At 30.2% G+C, this 23,210-nt stretch overlaps 1 protein-coding gene across 3 annotated transcripts; it reads right to left on the reverse strand.

Annotated features, from left to right (window-relative positions):
- LOC142322186 (thymidine kinase 2, mitochondrial-like) lies at positions 1-23,118 on the reverse strand. Of its 3 annotated transcripts, none has more exons than XM_075360971.1 (5): positions 22,874-23,001; positions 15,681-15,855; positions 12,704-12,882; positions 9,220-9,338; positions 1-2,151 (listed from the first exon to the last, which is right to left on the reverse strand). In XM_075360971.1, exons 1-5 carry the CDS (start codon positions 22,909-22,911, stop codon positions 1,856-1,858), a joined length of 807 nt encoding a protein of 268 aa, XP_075217086.1. In that variant the 5' UTR covers positions 22,912-23,001; the 3' UTR covers positions 1-1,855. The 3 variants fall into 3 exon arrangements, with proteins under 3 accessions (XP_075217086.1, XP_075217087.1, XP_075217088.1); XM_075360972.1 differs by having other exon boundaries at positions 2-2,151; positions 22,980-23,118; XM_075360973.1 differs by having other exon boundaries at positions 2-2,151; positions 22,903-22,919.
- Positions 23,119-23,210: the final 92 nt, after the last annotated feature.

The following is a 23,210-nucleotide window of genomic DNA, read 5'->3' on the forward strand; positions in this document are numbered from 1 at the left end:
AATAAATGCAGAATTAAAAAATGTATGTAAATGGAAAAAACAACATATTCTTTATTAACTGATTATTAAAGGTAAAAATGTAGACAACAAAATACTGTAAATGTAATATAAAAAAAAAATTAACAGCAAACTGATTATGACACATTTGAACACCAATACATAATTTACATTTAATTTACTTATAACATAAATTAATAATAATTGGAACATTAGCAGAGAATTAAACTAGTTTAATAAGGATGATACAAGTACCTTGTGATAATGTAATGAGAAACTGTTATGTACTATGAATGCAATTATTGATAAAGATATGAATTATTGATACATAACTAGAACATATTTATAGGAAGTTTTCTTTGCTTTCACATTTAATTCACAATTTAATGAAAAAATTATTTTCTTATGCTTATAGAATTCATTAATATTAATCTAACAAAATTCATAGAAACTAAGTTTATATAAATCTTCTACAGTTTATATTTTACAATAGATATATAAAATCAATACAAATACAAAATAACTTTTATTTTATAAAAGTTATTATAGATTTAACTCTCAATATAAACAAACGTTAAAAATGTGTACTATATATACAATTTTAAAATTATAAGAAAATTGCTTATAAAAAAAAATATTTTTTAAAATATTAAAAAGAAACAGTAGTTGTAAATTTTATTCAGGTAACAACTTTAAACTAAAGACTAGCAATAACAAATTTCTTTTAGAATACTAGACAAAATGAAATATATGTAAAAAGTTAAGGGCATAAAAAAAATCAATACTACAGCAAATGAAATAAATCAGTTTTAGAAATATAATAATACACAATTAGAATGACTAAGATTTATAAATAAAAAATAGCCATAAATCAATCATCATGAAAGTTTTTGAAGGCTGAATGTCAAAGTTGTATAGTTACATGAATTTGGAAGCCCTCAAAATGGCTGAGGAATACCACACAGCACTTTACTAATTTGGTCACAAATTATATTTCTCAAAAACAGGCTATTTTGTAACTCGGGTAAAACTTCTAGTAAAATTTTAATATATTTTAGTTAAAACTTTATTTAAAGAGTATTACATTATTGCTTTTAAGTAATGGTCAAACTTTATAACATTTTTCTTTTTAAAACTTCTAGGACCACCGTTAGGTACTGCTTCAGAGTATGAGATAAAAGAAAATTTTTGTAGTTTGTGAAAAATGCCAAGCCTGACTGGGTTGAACCCCGGGATCTCCAGATGAAAGGCCAAGATGCCACCACTTGCACCACGGAGGCCAACAAACTTTATTACCTTTGACAGATTATAGTCGAATGTTTCATTCTAATTTTAATTATTTAAATAGATATTTATATAATTGTTCTTATGTACAGAGGAAATATTAAAATCTATCTAATATATGTTATACATATTGGCTTGCGTTTTAACTTTGATTTACTTGAATTTTACACTACAAATCACAGAATTCATAAAGGTATAATAGCAGATTGTTTCAACTGGTCATCAATCCAACTTCTGCATAATCCATTTTTTAATTTTCTGAAAATTTCTCTTACATTTTATTTTCTAGTCAAATAGTATTCTACTATAATGCACTACAGTTACTAAGCTGTTGCTGGGAAATGATTTCCAGATTCTTTATGAAAGAAATCATTTCTAAAATCACTGATTTTCAGAATTTTAATAATTGTCTCTTAAAGTATTATAAATCTTTGACCCCATCCATTAATATATGCAATTAATGATTATAAATGTAAAAATGTATTCTGGAAAATATGAAAATACAAACTATTTCTTTTACAGGAGCAACCCATTATTTTGCTTTTGTCAAAATCATTTGTAATAGTAAAAATCACTAGACACATACTTCATTTTCATTAATATGGATTTCAAATCTTTTGTTTGATATTGAATTCCTTTCCAGTAAGTATTGTTCTAATTGTGAGTACATCTTGCTCACATATTTCAAATCCCTATCTACATCAAGAACAACAACAGGGGCTGGCAATAAATTCAGTTCACATTCCATTAACCATTTTTCATACTGCCTGTGAAGGTCAGTCAGATAATCCAAACTGACTGTACTTTCTTCAGGTCGGTTTCGTAGCTGCATGCGATTAAATACCACTTCAGGGCTACTTCTCAAATACACTGTAAAAGAAATTATAAATTTAAAAAATAATTCTTAAATATTATTTAAATCTAAAGCTCTGTCACTAGGCCACACCTTAGCTAATTGGTATGAAGTCACTGAAGACAAAATTAAGTACATCTCCATCAAGAATAGATATGGTTAAGGAAGATTATGAGATAAACTATTAAAAGTAATTTGAGATGAGAGTTGATAATGACTTATAAAAATCTTGAAACTAAATTTTATGTTTAACCATTCAGAACTTTAAGTAAGATAAAGAATGCTTTCATTATGCTATTCATCAACCATATTTTTCAAAATTATAAATAATATAAAATAATGTTAAATATATATTCAAGATTTGATAAAAAAATACACTGAATTTTAGTTTTTCTAAAAAAAAATCTTTATTCATTAATACCGATTTTGTCATCTTCAGCTATAATACATTTGTGCCAGCACTTTTCATTGCTGGCAAAATGTCATCCTGTAATGGTTCTTTTCATTTTGGGGAATATGAAGAAGTCACAGGGAGCCACGTCCAGCAAATAGGGAAGCTGAGGCATCATAGCAGTGTTGCTTTTAGCCAAAAATTCACAAACAAGCAGTGACGTGTAAGCAGGTGCAATTGCCATATGGTGTAGAACTTCCAGGTAGTACTGCTTATTGACTGTACACCTAGTGACAAGAACACATGTTACAATCTAACTTGACAAGCTTTTTTCTGGGATGATTGGGCTTAGTTTGATGTCATACCCATACATCATCAAACATTTATGACCCATTTGAGCAGTTCTGAATCATCATTCACTTTATTCAGCAACTCCTGAGCAATGTTCCATTTGGCACTGTTTTGGTCAAAATTCAACAATTTTGAAACAAATATTGCTGCCACACGTTTCATGAGCCAAATGAAATGCCAAAATCATCAGCAACCTCTATGATAATGATTCTCAGACTGTCCATAACCATTTTTTTCACTTTTTTGACATTATCATCAGTTGTTCATGTGCTGGAATGTCTAGGTCGCTCATCATCTTCAATGTCTTCACAGCTCCCTTGGAAATGTTTGTACTACTTGCAAATGCTTGTTCGTATTCATAGAAAAATTGCCAAAAGCAACATCCAACATTTCCAATATGGTGCTACACTTTGTTCCATTCTTAAAGCAAAATTTAATGCACATTCCGTTTCATTTTTTTCACAAGTTAAAAATTGCCAACCACAACAAAACATGTGTAACCTTTTTTGGCAGCCAACAATAAACTAAGTATTCAATATGGCTACCAATGTAAATATATGTTAGGGACAAATGTATCAACACAAAAAAAAATTATGACAATAGACTTATACAGTCTGGGAAATTTAAAATTCCACATATTTTTTTTTTATTAAACCTCATGTGTAACATACAAGCATAAAAACTGTGCACAGATATTACCTATATAGATACAACCTTGAAAAAATTATACAGAATATATTTGTTATTTTAAAAGGAGAGAGAGATGGGAAAGTGGAAGTTTTGCAGTGTGAACTACATATTTTTCTTTAGTTGTATGCAAATTGTGGACTTAAAAGAGATTTAATTATACAACTGACATAAAAAAAAGGATATGATCAGCATTTACTTGACCTTCTCATAGATGATTTGTTCTCTTTTGATAAGTACTAAATAAGGCAACGTAAGCTATCTAATACAGCTGAATTAAATGAGATAACTTAAATTTTAAGAATCCAGAATTTCTACTCTGTCCTTCTTGAAAATTTATGCTGCATAATAGATTGCTTCCTTTCATTCACTTACCAGTTCAGGAGGGGAATTTTGTGGCAAAATCTGTTTAAAAATAATAATAAGCATGTACATGTGATTGATTGTAACTGGTCTAATCTATTATGTTATGCAAAATTTTGAGAAGATTAACCCCAAAATTTTATCAACAATTTGCTCCTGCACTACAAGTTTACAAAATTTCATCAAAATCGATTTATCAAGTGAAAAGTTATTAAACTTCAAACACACCAACTCACATATACTCCCACTATTTTTTTGGGATCCCAGGGTAATAAAACGTTGAGAAAAAACACACTCTATTTTTTTTTTACTAATTACCTTACTTTCCTTCTTGCAACATAACTCTAGAGCAATAATGCCAGGAAAGTAAAAGTGTATGGACTTACCAGAATCTACATTAGACTGCCATTTCTAAAAATGACAGTTTACATTATTATAATTCATGCCAAGATTTTCTGAAACAGCTGATGATGGATTTGGGAAGAAATAAACTGATAACTTTTGAGTGGAATGAAATATCAATTATTTCAACTTAAATAATGATCTGTTGGGAGAAAGAGAACTTGATTCTTGTAACCAATAATTAACCCTTTTAATGGCAAAGATAAATATGATTCTTGCTCAAAAGAACACAATCGATTTATAAATAATGACTGATTTTTAATGTGCAGTAAGACAAAATGCATATCTGATGATGTTTGGATTATTACAATAGGTAGGAAGAAAAATGTTGGGATCCAAGGTAAGGTAATGAACTAGATCCAAGCAATTATTGGTGATAAAGGTTGAAATAAGATTAACATTTTAACAGCTGAAACCTGTTCAATAAACCAGTACCCTCAGACCACCAAAATAATGTTAGGTCAGTTTTAGTGCATGATGCAATTCAATAAGATCTTTAGTATCTGGAAATCAGGTGATACTTGTTATTTTTGATGCCTAGAAGCAAAGAGTATAAGTGATAAAAGTAAAAATTGTGGGAAAACAACCGTAAAATTCAGATTATATTGAAAATTCTGGAGGTAATTTATAATAGTTTATTTAATATCACTGAGATTTATACATATCTGTAAGTCTGTAAAGTATAGTATGAAGTAATTCAAATAATTAACTTTGGCACAGGAATTTTCTTTTGTGATAGCTACTTGCATTTATACCCTTATGCTTCCAATTAAGTTACTTACATCCCTTTTCAAATAAGGAAACTGATGTTTTTGTTACGGTATTCAGGATAATAAAAAATAACTTCTTTAAATAAAAAATGTATTAATAACTAGATAGATTATGTAACCTAACATAAAAAAATGATGATAATTTTTGATTTAGTTCTAGTCTGAATCATAGATCCTGTCATTTTCCATGTCCACACCTTCCGATTCTTCTTATCAGTTTCTGCTGTTGAGGAGATGCAACTGCTGCATGTAGTACTTTTCCAGTTTCATCTTTCTTCTTTTCTTGTCTCTTTGTCAGGTTCTTTTCCTTTTGATTTTTTCCATGCTTATGTTTTTATAAAACTTGTGGGATAGGGGCAAAAACTTGAGAAGAGATTGTAGGTCCTTGTATTTTGTTATTATGATTAGTGGTGGTGTTTGGTGTAATTGTTTCCAAGTAAACGTTTCCACTGGTCACACAAGTTTAGGTTTTTTTGTTATAAGTGTCAAACTCTTAAGTCTTCATTTAGTGATATCTTGTAGCAAACTGTAAATGGTGCCTCTTTCTTGAATCTAAGCAAATGAAATTTGTGAATACCTTTTACTTTACCCTTCAGAGACTGATTAATACTTTCAGTGGAAAAGAAATACTTTTCAGACATCCTAACATCTTGGAACTTTCAGTGAGCAGCTCCCACTGCTGAAATCCAATGATCTGGAACATACTGAAGATTTTTCAATCATTCCAAGGTCTTGGTCACACTCCATGTATGAATGTCCTGCGACCAAGAACTTATTACAAACTGTTTCCATGTTAGTGTTTTTTACAATGTACATCCAAAAACGCTCTATATGCTGACTTTTATTTTGCCTCCACAGTTATTGCTAATTGTGATAAGGTGCTCTAATGAAGGAAATAGTTGTTGGGCATATTTGGGCAAACATGATCTGATCACTTGGGATCTTGATGCTTCACCTTCATGCCACATAAACATGGTTAGCATGATCCTCACCAAGGTCATGTATTGGAAGGTTACAGGTTGCCTTCCATAGTATATTGTATTACACCTTAAGACTGGAGTTGGCAATGTGTTTTTCTAAATTGAAACATATTGTTTTCGCATTTTTTTGCAATATCTAGCTTTTTCTGCTCTTCTTAAATGAAGCTCTTTTTCAAATTTGTTTTCTTTTTTTTTCACATTTTGAAGAACATTTTCTTCTATTTTGTTACTGGTCTCTAGGTGAGACACCAGTGTTTGACATTAATCTGCATTTTAGTACATTATTGTACTATTTTTGGGTAATGTTTAGTTTTCAAAAAAAAAAAAATTGCCAATTTTACCATAGAATCTTACACACACTGACATTTTTGTGCTTTTCAGCACGTCATGTAGATGTTTTTTGGGACATTAGTTTCTATGCATTTGTTTATAAAAGATGTTTGCAGACCCCATGACTTACGGGCCCAAAATTCCTTGAAAACCTTACAATGCTCTTCTAAAATATTTTTACTTTCATATCTGCAATTATGATTGCATTTCTTGATTGACTAGCCTTCTTTATTTTCCCCTTTGAACCTAAGTATTCTTTATCTGAATAATACCAGATTTTGGCTCTTTTTCTGTTCTACTTTTCTTCACATATCACCAACATTACTGTTCTTTTATTATGTGACTTTGTACCTTCTTCTTCTTGAGATGATGATTACAATGTTGAAAAATTTTCTAGTACAAAATTATAACATTAAAAAAATTCAACTAGTGGTCTATTTACTAGTATATAACCATAACAATTCTCATCAGTTTGACCTATACGTATCAGTAGGCCTATGTTGAGTGGTTGGGTCTTCATTGAAAAGAAAATGAAAACTATATAATCATAAATTAACTGTTAGAAAACAAAACAAAACTTTTAAGTGTTCTTATTAGTCAAAAACCACTTTAAAAAGTTATTTCAAATTATGATAGTTCAACAATACCATAATAATGACAATGTTATTATAACAAGTAGTTTACTTACATCAATCATTTTAGATTGTAAACATCGAGAAATAGTAGTAATTTAGTCTTATGTAAACTTTCATTTTTGAGGATAGTACTTATTTTCTTCCATTATTCAAATATTCCAAAAATTATTCAGGAAACCCACTCAAAAATGCATTTACAAACTTTTTAAATAGCACAAGAATTCACTCAGTAGAAATAGCAAATCACACTGTTTGAAGCAAAAGGGTGTAAGAGTGATCGCCCCTTTCTACCGGCAAACAGAACGAACTTTTCACTAAGTAGTTTTTATAAATTACGCTAGATAGTAGCTCCTACCAAACTACTGCTCTCTTAGCCACACAATAGTTTTTTGGACTTTTCCCTATCGTTTGTGCTAGTTCGTTCCAATTTTCAAAACTTGTCACACCCCTTTGCTTCTAGGTGCCTCATTTTCATTAATGTGTACAGGTTAGTTGATGTTATTACACAGGAATTGCTTTCAGCATTTTATGATAGTTATAAACTGAATCAGAAAAAATATTCTTTATGTGACTGCATAAAAATAACATTTGCTTCCTAACTAAAAACTTCCTATCTTTAGCATAGGCCTTGGGTAAAGCCCCAAGAGTTCCATGGATAGGTAAGTTAAAAATTAAATGACAAAAAATTAAAATTAAAAGTTAAAATTATATATAAATATGACATAAATTGATAAAAATAAACTAAAAAATAAATAGTTTAAATAGAATAAATATACATGAGGTCTAGCTAATGTTACATTACTGAACAGAGTTGAAATAGACTGAATTATACATTAAAAATGTCTGAAGAAGTGCTGTCACCTATTGCAGCTTTTATAATCATGTCATCCTCATACTCTGTTTTGAGTAAATTAATACATATACAAACATGGTTAATAGAGCAATTAACTACACAAAGTGCAATGAAAAATGCTTAAATATAGTATATAAGTAATTTTAGTAATAAAATTTAGATATTTCTTTGGTAATATTTAACATTGTGTAACCTCGTTTTTATAGTTTCTCAATGGAGGAAATATGGCTCATAATTAAGACACACAGACTTTCTTAAATAATTTCTGCTATAGGTTGGTTGTTTTTAATGCAACACATAGTAAGACATGATATTATACTTTAAAAATTAATATGGCTGTGATATTTTGGAATTTGCTAGTGAAAACTTTTCATGTTTATTTTTTCAATTGGAATGTTGGTCAAACAGGAACACTGAAATTTTATAAAATAGATCAAACCATTCTTGGAAAATAAATTTGTACTATGAAAACACAAAGTGGTCAACATCCTAAAGACAGTGTTTTCAGATTTAGAGTTATGGGAATGTTTTTCTTAATTTGGTAGTAGTACTGTACTTCCAAACTTACCAGTGTACTTCAAGGACAGATACAAACACACATCTTCTCCCTCCCTATATTTATATATTTTTTAAGAAAAAATTTCATGTGGATAACATATAACTTTCTGTACGCCTATTAAATTACATATACACATTTTTGAAAGTACACAAAATTTTGTTTCACATTTTTTTTATTGCTATTATTGAATTATTATTTATTGTAGACGTTTTTACAATCAGAGGTTAATAATTATTAAATCAATATATTTAAATTAAAAAAATAGTCTGTATTGAAGCCTGATCAAATCGATGTGTCTTCCCCTTGTGAGATCCATATATTTCATTAATTAAAATTTTATTTGGCTATATCTTTGAAACCAATAAAAACAAGTACCACTTATGATACGTTGTTGAAAAGCTCTCAATGAAGGCTTATTACTGCAGTTAAGAAAAAATCCAAAATCCAAAATTTTTAGATTTTGGGCATTTTTGGTGTAGTTAATTGCTATAAAAAGGGGAGATGCACAACTAGATGTTACAATAATTCTAAATCCAAAATTTCAACATCCTATGGCTAATTGTTTTTAAGTTATACACATACATATGTACAGATGTCACTCCGACACTAGTCAAAATGGATGTTTCCATTGAAATCTGAAAATTTTCACAATCACATTACTTCCTTTACTTTGTACAAGGAAGTAAAAATAGATGTTAAATGCTATAGATGAAAAATAATATTCAAACAAATAATTATACAAAACAACCATATTATTTTATTACCAATAAGGTCAAGATTAATGTCCATGTTCTTTTCAATCCAATCATACCACTCACACAGTGTAATATATTCTGGTTTCTCAAGTAACCCTCTTTTGTATGCCATTTCAACAAAACAATACCTGAAAATTATTAAGTGAAAATTTACTTCAAACATATACTTCACAGTAGATTAAAGACAAAATGTGTAATTGCTTGATTTTTAAATATTATTTTTAAAGTGCATAAAACAGACATACAAAGACTATACAGAGGGGAAAAATAGTAGATGTACAAGGTGCGGTAAAAGTAACTCCCACATTTGAAAACAACTGTGCTGTTTGTGGCGGGGATACCAAGACAGGCAAAATCTCACTAGTTAACGGCAGTCCTGCCACTTTTAGTCGCTGCCTGGCTTGAATGGGGAAACATTATGGTTTTGTTGTTGAAGCATTTATCAAAAACAATGAATCTGTGATTGTGACTCACTGAGCCTTTTTCATAAAATTTATTTGCACAAAAAATGCAAATAAATGACAATCCACTATTACTGTTTGTGGATGCTTCTGTAAAAGGTTATTAGATGATGGAATACTAATCTCTATTGATTTAGCAATTTCTCAAATTTTCTGGTACCATATATAAATAAATGTGGTTTAAGTGTTAAATTAGTTTTTTGAAATTGTATTAATGAATTTGATGCGATCAACTCAAGTGAAGTTTTTGAAGTGTTTTGTTTTGCAAGCATTTTTAAAAATGGAATGGTTTTTATTAAACAGTAATAAGCATCAATCGAGAGAAAATGAAGAAACCAAATCATCAACCAAGGGCAACTGTGAAGAAGTATAAAAATTGAAAATATGATGGCAGTTTTTTTGGACTGGTTTTACGTTGATAGTGACTATGAGAAGATACAATGTGTTCAGTGAATGAAAGTTTTGGCACCAGAGTGCATGCTGTCAAGTAAGTTGAAATGTCATTTAGAAACAACACATCCCACCTCAATTACTAAATCTTGTGATTACTTTAACATGAAGCTAAAAGAGTTAAATCAACAAAAGTTTTATAAACAGACATCAATAACAAACAATGTTTTACAAGCGCACCTTACAAGGTAGCATATAGAATTGCAAAATGTAAGTCCTCTCATTTTACTGATGGCTGTAGATATGGTGATCATTATGATTGATAAGTCTGATGGAAAACTACTTTCAAAAGTGCGATGGTTTTCTCATGGTAATATAACTTCCTCATGGCACCCAGGATTTGTTAATTTAGTAACAGAAGGAAGTGTAAAACTCATGATTCATTGCTTTTAAATTACTCTATTTAATAAATCTGTGTCAGTTTCAGACCAATTAATCATAATCAGTTCTTGGGACACGAACTGTTGGTGTTGTTTCTGCTGGTCATATACCAATTTCAGAATGAATTTCGTGGATACTATACAGATCTTCAGTTAAAATTGACTGAACTTAAATTCAGTTCATCAGCATTTACCTAATTTAAGTCTGCACTAAATTGTAGACCATTCACAATGTTTTTGTTAGTTTTTGAAGGCTGGCTGAACCAAAGGTCATTTTTGACTCATTCATGGCCATATTTTAATATGTTGGACCAGATAAAACATTCATCCCCAAAAGCTGTTTTTAAATGTTCCAAAGTAGCCAAAGCTGATTTCCTTTCAAAGAAAATTTATCACAAACTTGTTCTGTTTTGTCATGAATTTTGTGAAATCAATAATCTGCCAAGAACTGAAAACACCGCTTTACTCACCAGGATGCCACTCTCTACTGAACTAAGATATCGTGTTGATCTTTTCAAGACAAAACAAGCTTCTCCTTAGACACTGCAGGCAAACCTACCCCCCTATTGAGCAGTGACAATACCTGTCTTAAAGCACAGGAGGGCAGACTGGCAAAAACTTGTCAATATATTATAAGTCAAACTCCGTGTCTTAGATTGGAGTTTGGAGGAGTTGATGGAGAGGCTATCTCTTGCTTATATGGATGCTGCAGAACACTATACCATGTAGTTCGGGTCAGGAGAGAGTAGCTCCGTGGTGGATGAGAGTTTTCTGATCCGAAGCGGTCTGTGAGTCGTCTTAAGCAAGCATTTAACAATTTGTGATGGTCCTCTGCCTTGTATCAATTGCAACGGTAGGTATACACAGAATGAGAGAGGGTGTTGCAAGTTTACTTTTATATCAGTAGTGCTTCATGATAGTGGCACTGAGGTGAGCAAGATGCTGTCCAAGGGGTGACACCCAAGGAAGTAAGCCGGGCCCTCTGCTTTGGGTTGTGAAGTTTGACTCTCATGCAGTTACCCAGCGCATGTTGTGTCATCGCTTATGCCGATGATGGGCTTCTGCTGGTCAAAGGAGACTCACAGATCAAGGTTGAATTCAGGGCAACTCAAGCTTATAGAGTACTAGAGTTGTGGAGCAATCAACATAAAATGGTATTTAGCCCTGAGAAGACCACCATAATGCTGCTATTGAAGGGCCGTATGGTCACTATGCATCTGTCTTAAAACTTTCCAATCACACCTCATATGTGATGTTTTTGAAAAGCTAAATGCTTTGAATATCTTTAACATTCACCTTTTAAAGTTAATTGCAAAGATTTTGGCTTTAAAAAAAAAAATGAATAAAGATTGAGGCAAGAAATGTTTCTCCTTGTTACAGCAATTTTTGATCTCCACTGAAGTTGATTTTTGTTGAAGTAAGAAATCCATTTTGAGGAACACTTATCACAGCTTATTATTACTACTGCTTTGAGAAATATTTTCAAAATTATAAAAATCGATGAATTTGTGTGGATTGAAGATCAATTTAATGACACTGCTGCAGGAGAATGGGAATCTTGATTTAATTCTCTTGTGACAATATATTGAAAATAGTTTATTATGAAATTAACTGAATTCTGGATGGCAGTAAAAAATTAACATTCACTGCTACGTGGTAAAGCTCAGTGATATTTTAGTTCCATTTGTGACTCAATATTTGTGCAAAGCTGAGTTTTCAGCAGTTGTGATAAAATTTATATTTTAACTGCTGACAACTTATATATTGCACAACTGCACAATATGTATTGTATGAAAATCAATGTAGAGAAAAAAAATGTGGGTGGCTGGGTCTAATGTAATTCCAATTTGAAAAAGGGTGCAGCGATAAACAGCCTCATCCATCCCACTAATTATTATAATTAGGGGAACTTCTTCAATTACTTTTTTTTATCTAAAATGTGTTTTATTTATTTTTACCTAACCCTTCCAAAAAATTGTAGGCTATTTTGCAAACTTCTCTTGTTAGAATTTGACATAGGGCGTCTTGGGAAAAATCTGGATTCAGCAAGGCTGATGAGAATTGAAAAATTCTGGGAACCAATGACATAAAGTATACCAAACATGCTGAAATTAAAAGATTAACATATAACAGAAAGGAATGGAGAAGTTTATCAAACTAGTAAGGTGAATCTAATGACTTCTCATTACCAAAAAAACAAACCTGTTATTTTGAAGTGATCGTTCAAACAGTTGTATTTTTTTATTACTTTGTGATGTTTGTAAATTTAAACGGCTTAACTGAACATAATGTTGAAAAGTAAAATTCCATCGTTTTGGATCAGCATACGTCAAATGTAATAAATTATGGCCCTGAACATTTCTCCAATCAGAAAGAGGCTCCTGAAATAAAAACGGGAAAAATAAGGCTCATATACGTAATACAAAATTATGCTTACAAATACTTTAGATATATATTTATTTAACTAGAAAAAGTATATGATACATAAATAATACAGTAGAACACAGTTATAATCCAGGAAACCCAAATTTGTGATAAATATGTCATTTTAAAATATTTAAAAATTAAATGAAATTTAATTACTTTAAGCACTGTATGTAGGTAAACTGACACTTGTTTACATGCCTTGAAATTCAAATGGTATGTATTCATTCTTAAATTACAACCACGCAATAGTTAATATCACTGTAAAATTAATGAAAGATAACAAATGTAAATCAGTTATATTTAATTACAACAATACAAAATAAAGATTGATATTAATAACAAAAAGTTGAAAATAATGATAAATCAACAGGTATAGGTCAAAACATGTTCTTTATTTAACAGAGATGAAATCTGAAATGCAGGCAATTTGCAAATGATGTATAAAAACGTAGAGCAATTTTCCAATCATTGAGGCAACAGAGTTATTTTACAGTTGCTTCAATATTAAGTAAAATTAAACATTTTACAAGTTTGTGTTTATTTTTGAAGAAATTAAGAATTCTAAAGAGCAAAAAAAAAAGTTTAATAATTAGGCAATTACTTCATGAAAATTAGCTAAAATATTTTCTTAGAAACATGCTCTAACAAATTTGTTTGGATAGACATGATTTAAACAGGATATATTAATATCAAAACATAGATAATTCAAATTAACTATTCTGTGGATTAGAACTGACACTTTCAAGACTAAGTAATATGAAAAAAAAACCATCAACATTTAAAGGAAATAAAGCTTATATGGTTCTAAAAATGACTAGATATGTTGGCCTATTAATTACTTTTTTAATAAGGTCTGGATATAACTGGATACCAAACAAAGTTCATATTACAATATAAATATAATTAAAATATACATAGCAATACTGATGTGTAGCTGAAGTTAATGGTTTAGAGAAAATTTAAAAAATTCTCATATAGCAAAATTTGTCTGAAATTGTTTGTTAGTTTAACAAAAATCATTACTTCGATCAGATTTGTCCTGAATGAATGGGTGTACTACAACCATTAAAGAAAAGAACAGAGCAGGATCGCGAGGGAGGGAGGAAAATTGGTAATAAAAGCTTAATAAAATCTGTTGTCATAGGCTGAAGTTTGTGCTGTTACATGAAAAGTCTTCTTAAAAAAAAAATATTTTTGATTAGGACTTACAACTGGCGCAACTCTAAATTTCCCAACAAAACTTAGCCTACAAAAAATAAACTAAAAAAAAAATTTTATAAACAAAATAAAGATCTATAGGGTCTTATCGTCCCTCTTCAAAACTTAAGCTTTTTAACTCAGATAAAATTCAAATTAAATTAAAAAAATAAATTATAATTTTCGTCAAACCATTCATTCCAGACCTCAATTAAAAGACTAATAAATGCAAGGAAAAGATTCACATTTCTGGGTACCGAACAGTAGAAGCCTATTTTCCTTCTTTTTTTTTTTTACCTGAAAACTTGTTTTGGAGGAACCTCAAAATAAAATATATTACAGGAATATATGTAGCTACAACTACCCTTTACTTAGTAATGATGTCAAGGTTAGAGTTTCAAAAGGGAGTGTTACCAAGCAAATAGGATGACTTTATTTTGTAGCAAACTAAATCAATTTGATCAATCTGTTAGAATTTATCATCTAATAAAACACTAACATTTCACATGGTCTGCAGAATACTATGTTGTACTACATAATACTTAGGCAGAACCTTCAATTAAAATGATAAATTATGGGTTTACTTGGAAATACAAGTAAACAAACATTAATATCATATTTAAACATAAGGTATCCCATTTTTGTAAGTTTGGAACAAACATAGAATAGAATGTAATTATTTTGCAATAAATCACCAGTCATAATGATTAAAACAATTCTATTTATATATTTTTTCATGTACTATTAATAATAATTATCTTATTGTTTGTCTTGAGATAAACTAAGTATGACAATGTATATTACTGTTTGCTCACAGTTTTTCATACAAGCAGGATGTTCTCACTTTAATATAACAAAGGTTTCACCACTTTAATTCATATTTTATCACTAACATAAATTATAACCCTTTATTTAATGGCTGCGTAACTTTCATATCAGACTTATATACTGCTCAAATAACTTAGGTTTACAAGCTTCATACTGCAATATTTATATAAAATAATCATAATTATCAATATTATAACTGAAAGTGATATTCCCCAAAAATTTTAACATCATTTATGTTTAAACAATAGTATATCAAGGAAACTGAATGAAGACTTTTTTTTACATACATCTAAAATAATACTAATAAATCATTTTATTAAAATATATTATCTTTTTCATGTTGAGAGATAATAGTTCTTTGTAAATCTCCAGAAAGAACACTTGTATTAGAAAAATGTCACCATTCTTACATTTCAAGCTAATGAAAACAACTATTGGTTCTGGTGTTTTAATCACTATACAACAAAATTAACTGTTTATCAGATTTTGTTTAAGTAACATTGTTTAAACAAATACACCCCTAAAAAAGTTAGGTGCATTTGAGCTGAGTAAATAAGGTTTAAAATGTTAACTGTTCAATTTAACACAATTGCAGTCTTCAAAACAGCCATTTGAATTAATGATCTATTTGGAAAACAAACCTATTTTTATAGCCGTTTTCAGAAGCTGATTCGATTAACTTTAAAATCTAAAATACACATTATTTAATAAGACATAAAATACTTACAGACTTAGCATCTACATCAATATAGCTCTTAAAATGCCTTATCAAGGTTGATTTACCACAACCAACATTTCCTTCAATTGAAACACGAAGGGGTCTATTTTTTGATATTTCTAATGCAGTACTGTTCAAAGCCATTTGTGTTATATCTATTTTTTTCAACACAACACAATGAATACTGAAAAGAAGTAAATAAAAGTAAAAAACTAGATACTAAAAAAAAATAAACGTATTCACAAACATTTATACACGTCACATAATTTGAAGGTCACACCATCCATATCTTCTAAAGATTATTTTTAAAGTGTCTGAACATCACATGAGTAATGTGTTTTAGTTAACATAAATTTTTAAAACAGGTTTCAACTGCAAAGTTTTTATGTATTTTACACTGAAATAAAATATTCATAGAATCTTGTTTCTAAAAAAAAAAGAAAAAAACTGCTGAATATAAGCAGAATATCAGGTATAAAGTAAATAGCTGAATGTAAGGTATTATAGCTTACATATCAATTTTAAGTGAAACAGAATTACAAATTATTAAGTTAAATATTTCAATTTAATTTACTAAGCATTTGGCACCATTGGTATTAATATAATTGTATAAAATAAAGTTCAATTACCAAAAATTTTAAAAGTATATATCAGAGTACTTTTGGAGCCATTACTTCATCATCCCTGATGATGGAATAACTTTTAAAATTTTTGGTAAGTGGAACTTACAATTAAATATTTCAATTAAAAATATGTTCATTATATATTTATAAATGATAACTTATTGCTTGGATGTTAAAATAACAGGAACAGAAAGTATTCAGATCCCAAATAAGTTAGTTCGCACATAATAGAAATAAATATAAATACATAGATAAAATATTTAATACAAATATTACATATTATAATTCTTCAGGTAAAAGCAAACATTTTACAATACTATGAAATGTTTAGTGGTGAGTTTAATGAACAATGGGCAGAACCCCCTGGTTAGACAGAAGGGCATTGATATTGTGGGCGAAGCCATGATGGGAAAACATGCTAATATATATATATATAAAACTCGTCGTGATTCATAATAAACACCCAGGAAAAACTATTGAAGATAAATTGATGAAAATTTGTATGCACCTTGTTACAGCATAAATGAATCACTTTCAAATTGTTTCTTAAAAATAATTTGTCCCAAAATCTTGGTCAAGTTTGTTAATGGCCAAAATCAAACAATGGGAGTGGAAATAGGGGGCTTTTTGAAAAAAAAAAAAAATATTGCTATAACTTTCTTATTAAGTAAAATACCGAATTCGTTCCTACTATTCTTTGGATAAGGGCCTAAAACTTACCTAAGTAAATTAATATCACCAACCATTGGCCCAGGGGGTTGAAAAAATGAGGTTTCAGAGACAAAAAAAATCATACCTCCCTTAATAGACAGTATAGAATCGGTTTAAAGTGGTCGTTAATCCTCTAAACATTACCTAAAACTTTAGTTTGAAATAATTTTTGATATGACCAACCCCTACGGCAAGGGATGACCAAAATGTTGTTGGAATTATAAGATGGGGTTTGTCTTATGCTAAACATGTGAAACTTTATTCCACATGCAACCATTATCACATTGAGTAAATTTGAAGTTTTTCTTAACTTTAAGGTGGAAATCTTTTATCCCCTACTTAGCACCGGTGAAATCTACCGCCGCCTTCCGGCATGCCGAAAGGGATTTTTTTTATTCAACCTTGAAAGGGGTGAAGAAAGGTAAAAAATGTTTGAACATGATTGTAAATTTTCCCCATTTCCAAATATAGTAAACAAGACAGTCACTAGATGTAGGCTTGCAAAAACTCTTCAGATAAATATCTAAAAACACTTGTTGGATTTTTTAAAACTTTTATTGTTTTGTGATGGTGTATGTCATGGTGGCTCTACCAACACAGTCACAACATAATTACTGTATGTGCAATGTGACTGGCTGCACCTACCTCTGGTCATTTGACTTAGAAAACATAAAATAATTTTTTTTAAATGAGAAACAAAGTACAGTCACATCCTACTGGTGTTTATTGGGTAATGCTAAGAACCAAGCAAAAAATATTTTTACCCTTATGAAGGTAAGGTTTTAAGTTATGCAAGTAACCATATAAACATATATAGAAAAAAAACCATATAACACATGCGAAACCGTATTGGGGATACCAATATATATATATATAGACAGAGAAATTAACCGTAAAATACAATTATTTTCAAAATATATCATTAAATGCTTTTACTTCAAACACTGAAAATAACAGCTTATTAATAATTTTATTTATCCATTATATATAACAAAATTTTACAAAAAAGTAAACATTATGGACAAATGTGCAACAGGCTTAAGCATATTCTATGTGGTGAGATATGAATAACTTATAATCGTTCACTGTCATTAAAAATTGTAATAAAATTGCAATATAACAATTAAATGGCATCATATGCATACAAAAATGAAAATTTTAACATTTTTTTGTAACCTTTGATTTTGGTGTTTACATCAGTTCAGTTAATAAAAAAATGTACCAGACTGTTGCCAGTTTGCTAAATATAGCATAAAAATCCCAGTGTAATCTTACAGTAAATCCCGATAACTCTTAATTTCCCAAGTCAAACAAAAGATACAAACTACAGGAAGGTGAAGGCAAATTAAATAAATATTAAATCTTCTAACATATTAATAAATGATTTCTAAGCAGTGAAGTTATGTTTTTTGAGAGAGGACATGCAAAGGGTGAATGAATAATTAGAAGAAAGATACAGTGCATTAAAAAAACATATACAACTAATAGGTAAAACCATAAACTAGTTGCTTTTTGAAATATAAATTCACATTTTACAAGAAAATTACCAAGATTATTTCTTATAGTTATAGGTACATAACAGACAAAATTCTGAATAGAATAACTGTAAATAGGACTAATGTTAACACACAATTATTAGATGTTAAAATCCACATCCCTGATGATAAATGACATATTCCTGCAGTGTTTTATTTCCAAAAGTTTTATTATAAAGTCCAACTTTGTTTAATAGGGATGTATTAACTAAAGGTATCAGTTTTTCAATATAAGGTGGTGATTCATGGGAAACAAACTATTTGCATTTTCGACATATTTAACTAAGTTAACACCTTTTTTATTAATAAATTACAAGTGTATAAGTGTGTGTGTGTGTGTGTGTGTATAGAAAAAAGGTGATGAATTATATTTTAAATGTCATAAACTCCTTGAGATTGTGTCTGTGATCACAATCTTGATTTTTACTCTATCACATCCTGGCCTGATGACCAAGAGGTATAAGCTAAGGTTTACACAACATAAACAAGGAATAGATCTACCTACGTGCCCAAATTAAAAGAAACTACAGATAAAAGAAATTCAAAACATTTTTAGTCACCAACTTCAGTAACAACAGGTGCAGCTAACTGGCATCAATTGGGGGTCTTCCACGCCTACCTGTGTGATAGGAGGGCAGATGACTCCTATTGCCATTACTGCGGTGATCTGAATATCCCAGAACATGTGGTGTTCTGGTGCCTGCCGTGGGATGAATACCGCATAGCTTGCTCGGCGATTACTGGATCACTCAGCGTGAAGAACATCATTGCCACCATGATGTGAAGCCCCAAGAGTTTTGATACCATTGCAGGATTCATGACAAGGGTTCTTCAGAAGGATCGGGGATGAGGGAAGCTCTATGCGGAGCTGCCATTCGCACGTGCTTGCACAAGTGAGCAGTAGTAGCAATGAGGCATGGAGACTGTTGCATCCCCAAGTGAAAAAGACTAAGTCCCGGCAGGGATGCACAAACTTGGAGTGTCTGCATTAGAGGCATTGGCATAAAGACCGAGTCCCGGCTCCCAGAGTGGGGATCCAGGGACGGCATAGCCAGACCAGGTGGATCCTACTCTGGGGATTTGAGGCGGGCACAAAGTGAGATCTGACCAGTGGGCTGAGACATGGAGGCCTGTTAGAGTAAAGGACACTCGCCTGGGCTGTGAAATACTTGACTACAGGATCCACCCCAGGGGAGAAAAAAAAAGACTGGCATCAGCTGATAGTGATTTGGTGGTAATTTGTAGTGTTGTGAAGACATGCAGTAAGGATATAGTAGAAGAGTATTTAAATTGTTACTATTCATTTAGTATATATTGGCTATATAAACATATCCTGTAGTTATCTACCTTGTTATGTTTGTTGATGACTGTTGGTGATGTAAATTACTTAGGGTCGTAACATTTTTATAGTTAAAAACAAAATTAAATAAATATAATGTTTTCAATTGCTCTTATGCCCACCTTGATGGCTGCTATTCTTACCTTAGCACCAGTTTATGTTATTACTGACCTTTTTGGAGTTACGCAAATATTTTTTTAGAATGTAGTAAAAATTATGTATGGTTTGAATTATCTCTTTTACGTTTAGAATGTGATTGAATTGTTTATGCTTTTCATATGATTCAAATGTATCAAGATGTGGTAGTTTTTTTTTTATGTAAGTATAGAATATGTTATCAAAGATATAATGCCAATGTTGGTGGATTTAGGCATATACAAAATGTGGCTTATGAAGGGCTCTGAAGTGTTAATTGTTTGTTTGAAGCGACGTCCAATTTGATAATGAAGGAACAATGTACAGTTGGAGTGGTTCAGTTTGTATGTTCCAGAAACATTGTGTTTGGCTTGTTACGCATTTAACCCCTTGTCAGTTTTTGACAAGGTAATCCATCAGTTGGTTACATTGAAAAAAGTTGCCCATGACAAAGTATTTTGTCATCACCTTTTTTTGTAGAAAAGTGTCCTTGATGAAATAATCCATTCTTACATATTGTCCAGTTTTATTCTATTTTTTTGACAAGTTATTTCAATGTGTTTGGGTATGTTAAGTTTCCTAATTTGTTGTGGTTGCACCTAGTATATGTATTTTTATCATTTCTATCAGCTGTTTCCAGCCTATGCCTAGCACCTACCATACTTGTTTACATTGAATGGAAGTTCAGTTACTGATATACAGTGTGTTTTATTTTTTATTTGGGCATATTATTTTTATTACTTATGTTGGAACGACTTTAATATATTCTTATTTTTTACTTGTTGGTGTTTGGATTTGTGACGTGATATTATTTAAGTACACTGTAAGATAGTAAAAGTATATAAATAAGGTCTTAAAATGGGTCAATTCTTTCTAATTAAACACAAATAACATAAATATAAAAAAGAATAGGCATAATGATGAAGGTTTTAGTAAAAATACTAGCTGTTGGAGTGTGCCTAACGCACACCTCTGCAGCTAGGCCCTCTCGGCAGCTTGCCTTGGTGGGTGGTGTCTCAGAATGGAACTATTGGGTGTCCAAAATTGATTACCTCTTGTGTAAATTTTTTTTTTTTTTAATGTTGAAAACTGATCAAGGAAAAGCGAAAAAATATCAGCAAATTTTCCCAATTAAATCTGGTTTAGGTCAGTTTAGGCATCTTTTAAAGATTGCACAATCAACATTTTCATCAGGATCCATAAGCAAATTCACTCTATGAAAGCTGCAAGTATAAATATAAATAAAATTAATTTATTTATTATATTCAATTTACAAAACATCAAGAGTATTTGTATAAATTAAAGTTTCCACTTACCAACAATTTTCATTAGGAAATTAAATCAAAAGAGAAGGTGGCTTCAAAATCAATATATCGATAAGGAGCATGAAATATAGGATTCGCATATAGATATAGGATCTATGCATGAGATATAGGATTCGCATATAGGATACAAAATCCTTCTAATTTTTATTCATGTTTACCATTCGATTTGACCCACATGATTGGCTTATATTCATGTTTAATTGTAACTACAAGGCCAAAAAAAATCATATATACGAAATGGATAATCGATAATATTTTCAGTACTGATTTATTTTTATCGAAAATAGTTGTGTTTTAAGATCTAATACGATATTGAATGAATGAATTACAGTAGTAATATTTTATAATTATTATTGCTGTTCTTATTTATTGTTAACAAACATTTAAGAAAAAATCTTATGATTTTTTTACAGGCAGTATGTTCGATCATGTAAATATTTTCTCAGCTAAGGGGGACGAATACACAGGCAGCAGATTCACATACAAATGCCCTTTAAGGGTAGGATATGGACATAATAATAAGATTTTCTGTTAAAAAGTAGAACCATTAAGGGGTTAATAACATTGTATACTACATTTGCCAACCTTCTCATAGAAGCAAATTCACAAAATTCAATAACAAGGCTAATAGTCTATACACACACACACACACACACACACACATATATATATATATCAAAGGATCATATTTTAAAAGGTTTCAAAGTAGCAAACGCACAATAATATAATTATCAGGCTCACATTAAATTTAATACACAATTTGATACATCTCTTCCTAATTACAAAATTCTACCTCCTCATTAAACATATTGATATTTAGTAGTTTTAGTTTATATGTAGCATGTTACAATAAATTACACGATGCTGTTATTTTGATATATCTGTAGTGATTGGTACTAAATAAAATGATAAAAACCTGTACATTTTCATCAGTTACTACCATGGCAAAAGCATCACAAATTTATACACATTTTACAGTATCGTAAAAAAATAATCAGACTTAAATGACAAATATTATGATGCACTTGCATGGGTGTAAACTGTACTTATAATTCAAAGCAATCCCATATATCCTTTCTGTATATTTAAATCTGGAAATTTACCATTGGCAAAGCCACAACTGTTGCACAGGTTCTATCTGACACAATACTGATCACTTTTGGGCTGGATTTGTTTGAATAGGTTGTAAAATAATGTCCAACTATAATCTAAATATTAAAATTCTAATCAGTAACAACCTTTCACAAAGAATGATCGGCTTCTAAAAATTAAAAATTGTTCGAAAACTTGAACGCATTAAATTACAAATACCGGGCATACAAAAAAAACGAAGGTTATTAGATCATTCAATCTCCATGTCAATTTGCATGGGCAGTCATACGAAACAAAATCTGTTCAACACAGAATAATTGTAAGACAGAACAAATGTTTAAAACCATTATTTCTACAACACGAGAAGGCGACAATAAAAATTACACAATCATGCGATTTAGAAATTAAAACACAACTACAACTCTGTATGTGTCACTGTTACCTTTTTTGAAGATACTTTACTGAACTTACATAATTCATTAAATACCTTTAACATTCAATAAAATACGAAATGTCTAACGCATACCCACATATAATTAATTGCATACCTCAAATACGGCTGAAACTACGCATCAATCAGCAAGCCAACATCAAATAATCTTTCCCGTATGTCAAACTCTAGCGAACCAATACTTAGTTTTGGCGCGTTTTTGACAGTTTGACCATTCACTACTACATTATAAAAATGGAATTATTTAAACAAACTCTAGTCAAAGATTAATTGGAATACACAAACTTATGGAAATGAATAAACTAAAACTTAATTTTTGTAAAAAATT

This window comes from Lycorma delicatula, chromosome 3, assembly GCF_047948215.1.
Source record: "Lycorma delicatula isolate Av1 chromosome 3, ASM4794821v1, whole genome shotgun sequence".
Classification (NCBI taxonomy): Eukaryota; Metazoa; Arthropoda; class Insecta; order Hemiptera; family Fulgoridae; genus Lycorma; species Lycorma delicatula.